The sequence below is a fragment of the Natator depressus genome, chromosome 1, assembly GCF_965152275.1.
Source record: "Natator depressus isolate rNatDep1 chromosome 1, rNatDep2.hap1, whole genome shotgun sequence".
NCBI lineage: Eukaryota > Metazoa > Chordata > Testudines > Cheloniidae > Natator > Natator depressus.
Genome location: NC_134234.1, coordinates 319,833,141 through 319,846,502, shown reverse-complemented (window position 1 = coordinate 319,846,502; position 13,362 = coordinate 319,833,141). Strand labels below are relative to the sequence as shown.

General features: G+C 47.9%; 1 protein-coding gene and 1 long non-coding RNA gene across 2 annotated transcripts in view; one reads left to right on the top strand and one right to left on the bottom strand.

Moving 5' to 3' along the window:
• The window catches only part of LAMB1 (laminin subunit beta 1), a 69,711-nt gene extending 66,723 nt beyond the window's left edge, over positions 1-2,988 (bottom strand). Inside the window, exons 1-2 of the mRNA XM_074942454.1 lie at positions 2,782-2,988; positions 2,101-2,273 (exon numbers count right to left, since the gene is read on the bottom strand). Coding sequence (XP_074798555.1) covers positions 2,101-2,273; positions 2,782-2,818 — 210 coding nt within the window. The 5' untranslated portion in view covers positions 2,819-2,988. The remainder of the gene's footprint in view (positions 1-2,100; positions 2,274-2,781) is intronic.
• A 6,645-nt stretch (positions 2,989-9,633) lies between these two features.
• LOC141980814 (uncharacterized) overlaps positions 9,634-13,362 on the top strand; it is a 34,250-nt gene continuing 30,521 nt past the window's right edge. The window contains exons 1-2 of the long non-coding RNA XR_012637610.1: positions 9,634-9,767; positions 12,560-12,624. This is a non-coding gene — a long non-coding RNA (uncharacterized LOC141980814). The remainder of the gene's footprint in view (positions 9,768-12,559; positions 12,625-13,362) is intronic.

Here is a 13,362-nt window from a genome sequence, read left to right as displayed (position 1 = left end):
ATAGTGGGGCCCAATCCTGCAAAGTGCTGAGCGCACTATCATACTAAACGAGCTGACACAACACGTTTGTTCAAGTATACTATGAAGCAATATACTTTGGGCCAAATTCTACGGTCCTGAATGGAACAAGACTCCCATTGCTTTCAGATGGAGTTTTGCTCCACTTAGAACAACAGAATTTGGGCTAGTGTTTTTGACATTGTAAACTCAGGTTGAGATTATTTATCTACTTTCAAATGTAATATAGCTCCATTTATACTGACTGGTTTTTTTACATGTACCCATAGTCCCTTCTGTCTTGGAAACCTGGAATTTGCTAAACTATTTTTCACATAAAGTCATATTTTCTATTTAAAGAGAGGAACTAGAGAAGCAAGGACAACTTTATTTGTTTTCCTTGATGACACATACAGATTTAACTACCCTCCCTCATGCCAAATGCCAGTATTTAAACTATAAATGTAACTACAGACCGACTTTGATTCAGGAAGTAGTCTAGACGGCTCTGTACAAGCCTGAAAAAGTATGAATTGAACTCCCTGTGCCACATTATTACTTATCTAGTTAAATTGGGTTTAAACGTATAAGTACATTAGGGGTGCAAATAGCTAGACATGCTATTTATACTGCCTCTATATCACAGAATTAGAGAAATCTAGGGCTGGAGGGGACCTTGAGAGGTCATCTAGCCCATCCCCCTACAATGAGGCAGAACAAATATTTGTCTAACCTGTTCTTAAGGGGATTCCACAACCTCCCTTGGAAACCTATTCCCATACTGTACTATCCTTACTGTTAGAAAGTTTTTCCTAATATCTAACCTAGATTTCCTGTGCTGCAGATTAAGCCCATTACTTCCTGGCCTACTTTCAGTGGACATGGAGAACACTTGATTGATCACTCTCCTCTTAACAGCTCTTAACATATTTAAAGACTTATCAGGTCCTCCTTTACCTCCCCCCCCAATCTTCTTTACTCAAGACTAAACATGACCATTTTTTAAAACCTTTCCTCATAGATCAGGTTTTCTAAGCCTTTTATCATTTTTGTCAATCTCCTTTGCATTCTTTCCAAGTTGTCCACATCTTTCTTGAAGTGTGGCACCCAAAATTGGACACAGTACTCTAGATGGGATCTCACCAGTGCCAGGTAGACCAGAACAAGACCTGCTGTGTCTTATATATGACATATACCCCAGAATGACAGTAGCCTTTTTCGCAACTGCATCCCATTGTTAACTCACATTTAATATATGATCCATTATAACCCCCAATCCTTTTCCGCAATACTACTGCCAGTGGTAGCACTAGGCCTAAACAGACTAACCAATTGCTTAGGGCCCCAAGCAACTCAAGGGCCCCCGATTTAGTATAACACCCAATACATTGTTCATCTTATTTAGTGTTGTGTTGGGTGGGTGGGAGGAGTTAGTATTTTTAATACTAAATAATGCAGTTACCATTGGCCAGATTGCATATAAGAACATTTTCTGTTTAGAAGTATAGTAGTTCAGGTTAATTTAATCTGACTAGCACAAAAGACACATCACTGTTAGAGGGAGGAGGGATCCTGCTCCCAGCCCCTGCAGGATTGTTCCATACAGAATTGTCCTAGCTTTGGCCAGTCTAGTTTCAAATGTCACATGTGATGAAGCATCTCCCAAGAGGGCTGGGTGACACTCATGGCTTTCACGGCCATGCTGGGTGCTCACTCTTTTACAGAGCTGGGGGGGAGGAAGGCTCCGATTCCGGATCAGGGCTTAGGGGAACAGGGGAATGGGAGGTGCCAGTGGCTAGCACTGGGCGCAGAGCCCCAGCAGTGGGATGGGGGGGAGGGGTGGTGTTGGCCCCCCTCAGCACAGCACTCCCAGGCAGGTACAGCCTCTGCCCCTGTGTTCCCGCCCCACTCCCCCGCTCCTTTCCTGGGAGAAGGTGCTTCCTTCCATCCCGGCAGCCAGACAACCCCGGGCAGGAAACGCAGGACGGATGCAACTGTGCAAACAAAGCTGAGCCCCAGGGATGCACTCGGCTTCCTCTCCGCCCCTCCCCAGCGCCAGCTGTTTGTGCAGCCATCAGCCCCTTCCCCCCACCGGGCCCTTACCTGGAGGTGGCTCACGATGCAGTAGGGCTCGGGCCGGTGGAGCCCGCACGTGGAGCTGGCGGACAGCTGCGAGGCGCGGCCGATCAGCAGGTCGCCGGTGGCCGGGTAGCAGCTGCCCTCGGCGCACCCGTAGCTGTACTCGGGCTCCTGAGCCAGGGCGGCGGCCCACAGCCCTGCACGGGGGAAGGCAGAGCGGGTGAGGCGGGCAGCGAGGCCGGGCAGGGGGCAGCAGGTCCCGGGCGCGGGGCGCGCTCGGGGCACGGGGGGTGCGGACACCCCGGGGCAGATCCTACCGGGGGCAGAGGAGACCCCCCCCCGGGGGCTCAGCGCACCCCCCCAGGTGAGCGCGCCTGCACCGCTCCAGGATCCCACAGCCCCAGCTGTCTGCGCGGGAGGCAACGCTGGTCCTAACCTGGCCGCGCTGCCTGGCCCGGAGCAGCTGCAGGGACGTGCCCATGCGGGCCACGGGCAGCTGGCGGCGGCTGGGGGAGTCACTTGCCAGCCGTAGCAAGTTGGGCGCTGGGCGGCTCAGCCCAGCTACCGAGACCCTCGGATCCCAGCCCGCGGCTGGGGGTGAGCGCGACGGGACGATCTGACAACGCTGCCCCCGCTACTGCCCTGGGGCCGAGCGGGGCAAGCCGGGGGGGGCGGCACAAGGCAAACAAGGGCCGCGCGAATTACCTAGGAGAGCGCCCAGGTACGTCTGCAGGCAGCCCATCTCCGCACGCGCGCCGGGAAGGGAGGCAGGAGAAAGCGCTCGCCCAGCTTCGCCCTATGGGCCCGCAAAGGAGGCGATGGGCTCCGAGGGAGACGGTCCCTGGCTGGGCGGCGGCCAACAGGAAAGCCACGCACGCGGCGCGTCCTCGCCCCCAGCACCCGGCTCCTCCAGCCCCGAGCCCAGCACTGCCCGGAGAGAAGAAACTTTCAGGCGGAGAGGGGCTGGGAGGCGCCTTCACGCAGGCGCTGGAGGGGGGTGGGGGCTGCGGCCCCGGACCCAGGAGAGGAGCTGATGCGGCTGCAGCGGGCTCCGCGGCAGCTCCAGTCCTCGCCTTTGTTTCTGCCCGCAACGCCAAATCGTGCTAGTTGTTTACAGAGTGCATAGTTCCTCCGGGCTCTTGCCAATGTTTGCAGCGCTGCGCTTGGCCATGGTCCTCAGCGGGGCCACGTCTGCGCTGGGGAAATGCACCACGTTAGGCACCCTGTTCGCTCACCCGCCTTAACTAACATGGTTAAAGGCAACTTAGCACCCAGTGTAGACAGGGTCAAGGTGTGTTCCACCATGTGATAGTGGATCACAGTTAACTCTTCGGCTAACACGTTTTTAAACATAACTGCCTTGGTCGTCACAAAGGGCAATCAGCTCATTCAGCCAACGTTTTCTGTCATGATCCATATTCCCAAGGTAATCATGACCTTGGGGACTACAGAGACCCGCTGCTGGTGGAGGTGTGGCCTGGCGGCTGGATGGGGCCTCTGTGGTTATATATAGAGAAAGAGAGCTCAGTGGTTTGAGCATTAGCCTGCTAAACCCAGGGTTGTGAGCTCAATCCTTAAGGGGGCCATTTAGGGATCTGGGGCAAAAACTGGGGTTTGATCCTGCTTTGAGCAGGGGGTTGGACTTGATGACCCTCTGAGGTCTCGTCCAACCCTGATATTCTATGATTCTAGGAACCCACTTCTCCCTTGTGCCACTCCCTCCCTGCAACAAGCACCTTTTGCATCTGTGCAATCTCATCCCTGCCACTACACCCCCTCCACCTCTTGGCACATCCCTTAAATCAGAACTTTTTATAGGGAACCGGTTGTTAAGATTTTGGCAGCTCATCACTGGTCAAAGCTAAGTGTAACGAAGAAAAACAAACAATATAAATGATGAAAGTTAGAAGTTTTCAGTTTCAATAATGTAAGGCATTATTAGTAACACAGCAAAAGAATTTTTAAATACGATTTTTAACCCAGAAGTAAAACTTTAAAGGATAAAACAAGATGAACTGTATAGACTGTTTCATTCTGTGAGCTGTGTGTGTCTGCTCACGCACACATGAGCAACCAGTGGGGACTTAAGGTCCTCCTCCCTATAAACAGAGCTATATAAAGGGGTCTAGTTATTACACAGTTGTCCCTCAACCCAGTTACAAGATGATTCCATTTTAGTCCTGTCCACTCTGCAACTCCAGCTATGATTTTGTAACCAGTTGCAAGTAACTCAGTTTGCTTTATGTCTATACAGCAGCTTTTCTGTCATCACAGCTGTGTGTTTGCATTCATTCATTCATTCATTCATTGCAGCCATTCGTGATTATCTTCAAAAACTCACAGAAGATGGGAGGGATTCCAGAGGACTGGAAGAGGGCAAATATAGTGCCAATCTATAAAAAGGGGAATAAAGATAAGATGACCCAGGGAATTACAGATCTAGGCACCTTAAGTTTAGTACCCAGAAAGATAATGGAGCAAATAATTAAGCTATCAATTTGCGAACACCGAGAAAATAATAAGTAACAGTTAACATAGATTTGTCAAGAACAAATCTTGTCAAACCAACCGAATAGCTTTCTTTGACAGGGTAACAAGCCTTGTGGTTGGGTGGAAGTTGTAAATGTGGTATAGCTTGACTTTAGTAAGGCTTTTGATACTGTCTCACGTGACCTTCTCATAAACACATTAGGGAAATATAACCTAGATTGGGGTTTCAAAGACGCGGCCCGCGGGGTTATTGTCTGCGGCCTGCCACCTCCCTGCTGCGCCCCAGCTTTTACCTGGAGCGGCTCCGTCCCAGCACGCACCGGGGGCAGGGCAGGCTCCCTCCCTGCCTGCCCTGCCCCCGTGCCGCTCTGGGAAGTGGCCGGGACCTGGCGGGGGGGGGGGGGCACAGTGCTCTGTGTGTTGCCCTGGTCACTCCTCCAGGTACCTCCCCCGAAGCTCCCATTGGCCTCAGTTCCCCGTTCCCAGCCAATGGGAGCTTCAGGGGAGGTACCTGGAGGAGCGGCCAGGGCAACACACAGACCCCTATGCCCCCTCCGCCCCCGCGGTCCTGGCTGTTTCCCGGAGTGGCACAGGGGCAGGGCAGCAGGGAGCCTGCCCTGACCCCAGTGCGTGCCGGGCCGGACCAGCCCCCCAAACCCTTCCTGCAGCCAAACCCCCTGCCCTGAGCCCCCTGCTGCACCCCACACCCCTCCTGCACCCCAACCCCCTGCTGAGCCACCTGCCACACCCTGCATCCTGCCCCACCTTGTTCCCCAACCCCCTGCCCTGAGCCCCCGATGCACCCCGCACCCCTCCTGCACTCCCTGGGGACAGGGAGGGGGCAGAGTTGGGGTGGGGTGGGGATTTCAGGGAAGGGGTTGGAATGGGGGCAGAGAAGGGGTGAGAAGAGGCGGGGCAGGGGTGGGGCCTCACAGAAGGGGTGGAGTGGGGGCAGGGGGGGCGGGGGGGGTTGCTCAGCAGTGTGGCCCTCGGGTCTATGTACTAGTCCTCATGTGGCCCTCGTGGTCATTTGAGTTTGAGACCCCTGACCTAGACGGAGCTACTATAACAGGGGTGGGCAAACTTTTTGGCCCAAGGGCCACTTCAGGGAATAGAAATTGGGGTTGGGGTACAGGAGGGGGTGCGGGCTCTGGGGTGGGGCTGGGGATGAGGAGTTTGGGGTGTAGGATGGTGCTCTGGGCTGGGACTGAGGGGTTCGGAGGGCAGGAGGGGGATCAGGGCTGGGGTAGGGGTGCGGGAAGGGGTGCAGGGTCCGGCTGGGGGTGCAGGCTCTGGGGTGGGGCTGGGGATGAGAGGTTTGGGGTGCAGGAGGGTGCTCTGGGCTGGGATCGAGGGGTTTGGGGAGCAGAAGGGGGATCAGGGCTGGGGCAGGGGGTTGGGGCATGGAGAGAGGCTCTGGGGGTGCAGGGTCTGAGCAGTGCTTACCTCAAGCAGCTCCCAGAAGTATTGGCATGTCTCTTCTCTGGCTCCTACGCGGAGGTGTGGCCAGGCAGCTCTGCACGCTGCCCCATCTGCAGGCACCACCCCTGCAGCTCTGATTGGAGCACCGGAGGGAGCCATTGGAGCGTGTAGGAGCAGAAGCAGGGCCATACTGTAGTTCCGGGAGCTGTGTGGTGTGGGTCCTGACCCTGCTCCCCATCTCGAGCACCGAGTCGCTGGTGTGGCCCAGGGGCTGGCTTAAAACATGGCTCATGGGCCGGATCCGGCCTGCAAATTGTAGTTTGCTCACCCCTGTATTATAATGTGGATGGATAACTCGTTGGAAAACTGTTTCTGGACAGTAGTTATCAGTTGTTGAAAGTCAAGCTGGAAGGGCATATTGAGAGGGGTCCCACAGGGATCTGTCGTGGGTCCAGTTCTGTTCAATATCTTCATACATTGTTTAGATAAAGGTATAGAGAGTAAGGTTGTAAAGTTTGCAGATGATACCAAGCTGGGAGAGGTTGCAAGTGCTTTGGAGGACAGGATTAAAATTCAAAATGATCTGGACAAACTGGAGAAAATGGTCTGAAGTAAATAGGATGAAATTCAATAAGGACAAATGAAAGTACTCCACTTCAGAAGGAACAATCAGTTGCACACATACAAAATGGGAAATGACTGCCTAGGAAGGAGTATTGCGGAAAGAGATCTGGGTGTTATAGTGGATCACAAGCTAAATATGAGTCTACAATGTAGTACTGTTGCAAAAAAAGCAAACATAATTCTGGGATGTATTAGCAGGAGTGTTGTAAGCAAGACAGAAGAAATAATTCTTCCACTTTACTTTGCGCTGATAAGGATCAGCTGGAGAATTGTGTCCAGTTCTAAATGCCACATTTCAGGAAAGATATGGACAAATTGAAGAAAGCCCAGAGGTGAGCAACAAAAATGATTAAATGACTAGAAAACATGATCTTTGAGGAAAGATTGAAAATATTGAGTTTGTTTAGTCTGTAGAAGCGAAGACTAAGGGAGGGGATATGATAACAGCTTTCAAGTACATGAAAGGTTGTTACAAGGAGGGTGAAAAATTGGTCTCATTAACTTCTGGTAATAGGACAAGAAACTATGGGCTTAAATTGTAGCAAAGGTGATTTAAGTTGGACATTAGGAAAAGCTTCCTAATGGCCAGGGTAGTTAAGCACTGGAACAAATTTCCTAGGAAGGTTATGGAATCTCCATCATTGGAGGTTTTTAAGAACAGGTTATAGAAACACCTGTCAGGAATGGTCTAGTTATTATGTAGTTCTGTCTTGAGTACAGATGATTGGACTAGATGACCAGTTGAGGTCCCTTCCCATCCTACACTTCTATGATGCTGCTTAACCATTACTTGAGTATATTCTGGGAAGGCATCTGTAACATTTTGGATTGGAATCCAGACCAGCTGGAGATTCTGTCACCTCCTGCCCTGTAACCTTGGGTGCCTTAAAATGCTCTACTGCTGTGGCTCACAGCCCAGCCCCCAACAGCATGCAGACAAGCATGCAGTTCCCTGAGCCCCTGTGTGCTGTGCAGCCCTAGTTCAGTGCTTTGACCCCAGCAACCCTACTGTGCTCTCCACCAGCCTTGGTTACTACTTACCCCAAACACCCCTGGTCCCAAATTTCCCCAAGACCCTCTTCCCTGAAACGCTCTCTCCTGAAATGCTCAGAGAATTAATAAGGTTTGTTGCGCCTTAAAGAGACAAAAGCACAACCTATCACTTTAACTGGAGTTAACGATCACTTCAATTCAAACACAGCATGAGGTTGGCTTACACTAAAACTAAAACAGATTTATTAACAAAAAGAGAGGTTTTAAGTTCGTTCAAACAAAATGGTCACAAGCAAATAAAAGTAAAAATATTTTCTAATGGCTAAGACCTAATTTAATAATCTACAGTCTTTGTTCAAGGTAGATTCCTTAACAATTTTTAAATTTTTGCCATTTTCTCTCAGTCAGGACCTTTCACAGAAGTACATGGTGCTGGTTTCACTTGTCTTCCTAGGTGAAAGATCTTTGCCAAAGCTGGTTTCTCACCTATATTCCGTTCCCAGAGACTTCAATCCCCTTGGCTGAAGGACCCATCTTTCTCCACTTCCAAGAGCTCTGGCCCCTTGTGTCTGTCCAGTGATGGATGTCAAGATGATTTCTTCTCTCTGCTTATATCTTCCCAAACTCAGTGTTTTGTCCCCAGACTCAGGATGACCTTTTGCTGTTCTTCCCTTCCTGTGGACTTCTCATCCCCTTGCTGATTCGTATGTAAATAGGGAGTCCATTGTTTTCTGGTCACATCTTGCTTAATTTCATTGCAGAGAGGTAGATAGCTGCTTTCCCTCTTGTCTGGGGGAAAAAACCTGTGTTTGGTCACAGACTTTAAAGAATAATATAAGTGAGTATTCATAATTCCTTATATAGTGTTAATACATACATTTTGCAATGATATTAATCACCAGTGTATCATTAGCTTTCATAAAAGATCTTACCTGGCATACTTTTATAGTACAGTAATATTGTATACAGTCAGTTGATTCAATTATTTATCATTTGAGGTTCAGACCCCTGTCTTTAAAGTTCAGTAAACTCACAACTTATGGGAAAAGATGCCATGTGGTCTGGTGAAGACTTCATGCTGGTTCTTCCCACCCCGCTGGTGACAGTTGAGTCGTTACCTCCTCCCCGTGTCAGTTTGATGGCTTTGTTTACCATTTTATATAAATGCACCTTCATTGTCTCTGCCTGATGACCAGGATGGTCAGCCAAGCAAATACACACTCCACTGTTTAGGGCAAACTGGCCTTATGCATGACTTGCCTGACACATTTTAAGAACATAATTCTAGCACATATCCATAACTCTTTGTACATGCCCTGTACATACACCACACAAGAATATCAATGATCTATTAGTTTTCCAATTATATTACTTGCCATCTTTTGGGTCTATATCATGACAACAGTGTGTTAGGTGTAGTGAGTCTGGCAGGCTTGACAAAAATTGCTGACACAGAGTAAGTGAACTACAGATGGACTTCTGTGTCGCAGTATCCCATAGTGCCTCAGCAGCAGCTGCTTGTGCCAAGACCTCTGGGTATTTTGATTTTGTTCCCCCTTTCCCCTTCTTCCTAGATTTATGGGAAGAAGAGGATGTTCTGCAGCTCACAATGTTCAACTATCTAGACAATGTCCAGTAAGAGAAAGTGCTGGGAATTTTAAATCAGCCCACATCTTCTGGGTGAAGAAGCCAGGTACACACTCTGGGGCAGAGTCCTTAGAGATCAGGCACACCAAATGGCACCCTCATGATGGAGGGAATGTGCACTCTGGGATGGATGTCTGACCGCTTACTAGTTAACATTAGCATGGGTGGAATGGTCTGTCAATGCAATAAAATGCTGGTGTGCATGACTGCTGACAGGAACTGAACCATGTCCCAGATCAGGCAGCGAAATGCACAGTTAATATTCACCACTTAGTAACTGATTATTAAGCATATGCTGTTGGGATGCAAATCATGTGTTTAACCAGCCATGCCCCAACCTTTAGCACCACTGTAAAAAGTTGGTGTGTGGATGGGGCCTCTGAATGTAGGATATTGCCCATGTTTTGGTACATGTCTAAGGTCTCATCTACTGAGTGGAAGCATGCTGCAGCTGGCTTCTCAATCACAGTTCTACTTGAAGTGCAGTCTGGCCCTAAGGCTGTTTCTCATTAGTGGTGAGTATTGAAACTGAGCACTTCTGCATGCAGAATTCTCCTTTCTTCCCCTGGACTCTGTGGGGGCAGGAGGGGATGTGGGTGAGACAGGATTTGCTGGGAGAGTGGAGGAGTTTGTTATTGTAATGGTAGCTTTCCTACCTTATCATCAATCACTGGGAAGGCAGGGGGGAGGGGATTGAGCAGCTGAGGGGGGCAAACAGTCACTTCTCAACTCCTACTCCTCTTCTTCTGACCTAATTATTAAACTCTCTGGGCTCCAGAAAGGGGCACATATGGGCTTAATCATTAGGCAACAAAGTTAGCTTAGTGCTGAGAGGAAAGTTTTACTAGTAAATAAATGGCTGGCCTGAAAGATGAGAGTATTTGCCTCCTGCTGTGGTTGCTGCTTTCTGGAAACTGTGAGAACAGGGAGAGGAAACATTTAGGCTGAAAGTAGAGCATAATTGTGGACTGGTAATTCAGAGATACTTATTGAATATGGCCCCAGTCCTGCAAAGGCTTACACAGATGCCCAAATTTATGCTCATGAGAAATCAGTGAGCCTGCTCACATGAAGATCTTGTGGAACCCCCTGTCCTAATACAACCGTTTTCTTGATGCTGATGGTGAGAGCAAATGCCCGACAGGCACTTGAAAGGCGGTCCATGAGTTCTTGTAGTAGATCTTCATTATGGGCTATGAAGGAAGTATCATCAGCAAATAGAAGTTCCCTGATTAGCCCCTTTTTACTTTGGTCTTTGACTTAAGTCAGGAAAGGTTGAAGAGTTTCCCATCTGATCTTGTGTGGAGATACACTCCATCTTTCATGTCCTTAAACACACAGTTCAAGAGTTCCGAGAAGAAGATTCCAAAGGGTGTAGGGGCAAGAACACATCCTTGCTTCACTCTGCTTTTCATCTCAAACCTGTCCGAAGTGGACTCGTCAAACTGGACAGTTGCTCTCATGTTTTGTGGAATGAACGTATAAGACTTAACAGGGTTGGTGGGCATCCTATCTTTTCTAGTGTTGTAAATAGACGTGCTTTGCTGACTGTGTTGAATGCTTTGGTTAGGTCCACTATGGTGATGTACAATGGTCGGTTTTGCTCTCTGCACTTTTCTTGGAGTTCACACAGAGAAAATATCATGTCTATAGTTAATCTTCCAGCCCTGAATCTGCACTGTGATTTGGGCTAGACACAATTCGCCAGCTGTTGTAGGTGCACTAAGATGACTTTTGCGAAAGCTTTTCCTGCTACACTTAGTAGCGAGATACCCCTGTATTTGTTGCTGTCGCCCTTTTCACCTTTATTTTTATACAAAGTGATGATGTTTGCATCACGCATCTCTTGTGGTACCTCACCCTCTTTCCAGCATTTAAGTAGCAGCTGACGAAGATATGGTAATAGGCTGTCTTTCCTGCAGTCGCCGATTTCCACTGGTATGCCATCTTTTCCAGAAGTCTTGCCACTTGATAGCAAATCAATGGCCTTGCTTAGCTCTTCTACAGTGGGCTCCACATCTAGCTCTGGCATGACTGTAGAACTGGTATTTGGTCCAGTGATTCACTGGTGATGTTTCTTTCTTATGCATATAGCTCTGAATAGTGTTCAACCCAATGAGACAATTGCTTGCTTTTATCTGTAATAATTTCACCACTGTGTGATTTGAGAGGGGCAACCTTGTTGACAGTGGGACCGAGAGCTTTCTTCAGGCCATCATACATGACTTTGAGGTTTCCTGTGTCTGAGGCTGTTTGTATCTCTTCACAGAGATTGATCCAGTAATGATTCGCACAGTGTCTGCTTGCTCGCTGTACCTTGGTTTTTGCATGTTGAAGTCTCACTTTGGTGCTCTTTGTTGGCTTTTTGTTGTGTTCCGGAAAGGCTGTGTTCTTAATATTGATGAGAGGTAATAGTTCCACTTCATTTTCTTCAAACCAGTCCTTTTTTGATGGTCTCTTTCCCCAAAATGTAGCTAGGCTGTTTCATGGATTGTTGTTCTTAAATCTTCCCTAAATTCCTCTGCCCTCTCTGGTAATGACTTCCCATGCATGCTAAGTTCAAAAGCCTTCACAGACTCCTGGCATTTCCTCTGGTTTTCAGTGTTAATAGCATTGATTTTGGGCTTGCTCCTAGGTTTCGTTCTAGGTTTTGTGGTTTCTTGGCGTGATGCTGGTAGACCAGGCACTAGTTGTTATGTCAGCTGAGCACTGACAAATTCATAGCTGGAAACCAGACCAGCTCACCTATATGTTACTATTGTTTGAGTTAGGTGTTAGACTTGTAAAGGTGTGTTTAGTGTTTAGACTCTATAAAGTGCTTGTAAGTTGCTGCATGCATTAATCTTACCTGTAATGTCTGTATCCCATGCTAGAAGGTAATAATGAAAGTTTTGCTTTATAATTGTAAAAATGCCTGCTCTGAACTTGTGAACTCAGACAGCAGGACCATCAAGCAGGACTATCAAAACTAAATGGGCCATTGTAGGACAAAAACTTTGTTGATTGCCCCACTAATTACACACAGGAGTTTGAACTCTGGGGGAAGGGCATATAAAGATGCTCACAAGAAGAAATAGTTCTCTCTTTTCTGTTTGGACTTTCACAAGGGCTGGAGCTAAGAAACAAAAGCAGAGATTGCAAGGGCCACCATGGGTAAGCCCTAAAAGACATTCAGTGGAAAGATTACTGCTTCTCTGTCACCTTTTGGAACAATAGTAGACTGTAACTCATTTGTACATATATGTTGCCTCTGTTAGCCTGTAAATAACTTTCATTTCTTTTTCCTATTTAATAAAATCTTAATTAGTGAACGATAGGATTGGCTACCAGCATGGTCTTTGGTGCGAGATCTAAGGTACAAATTGATCTGGGGTAAGTGACTGGTCTCTTGGGACTGGGAGCAACCTGAATATTTTGTGATCTTGGGTGTAAGTGGCTGTTTATCTCTATGTCCAGCCTGTGTGGCAAGATAGACTGGAATGCCCAAGGGGACTTTCAGTGACTCCATGGTAAGACTGGCATACTGCTTCAGGAGATCACATTTGTTAGTGGGTTGGTGAAATCTACTTATAGAACATACCACCAGTTTGGGGTGCCTGCCTTGGTTTTTGATAGTCTGCTCTGTCGTGAACCACTCCAGACAGTACGACACATGCACAAATCCTTTCTGGATTGGGGCTGTGAGGAATATTTTGGACTTTTACAGTATGGTATATTTCATCCTGGAATCTCAGAGCCCTTTGCAAAGCCTTGAGTTCCCAGAGCAATTCTTCAGGTCTGGGAAACTTACTAAGGGCAAGTCTGCAGTACAAAATTAAGTCGACCTAAGTTAGTGGCTCTCAACCTTTCCATTCTACTGCACCCCTTTCAGAAGTCTGATTTGTCTTACATACCCCCAAGTTTCACTTCACTTAAAAACTACTTGCTTAAAAAAATCAGACATAAAATACAAAAATGTCACAGCACACTATTACTGCAAAATTGCTTACTTTCTCATTTTTACCATATAATTATAAAATAAATCAACTGGAATATAAATATTGTACTTACATTTCAGTGTATAGTATATAGAGCAGTATAAACAAGTCTTGGTCTGTATGAAATTTGGTT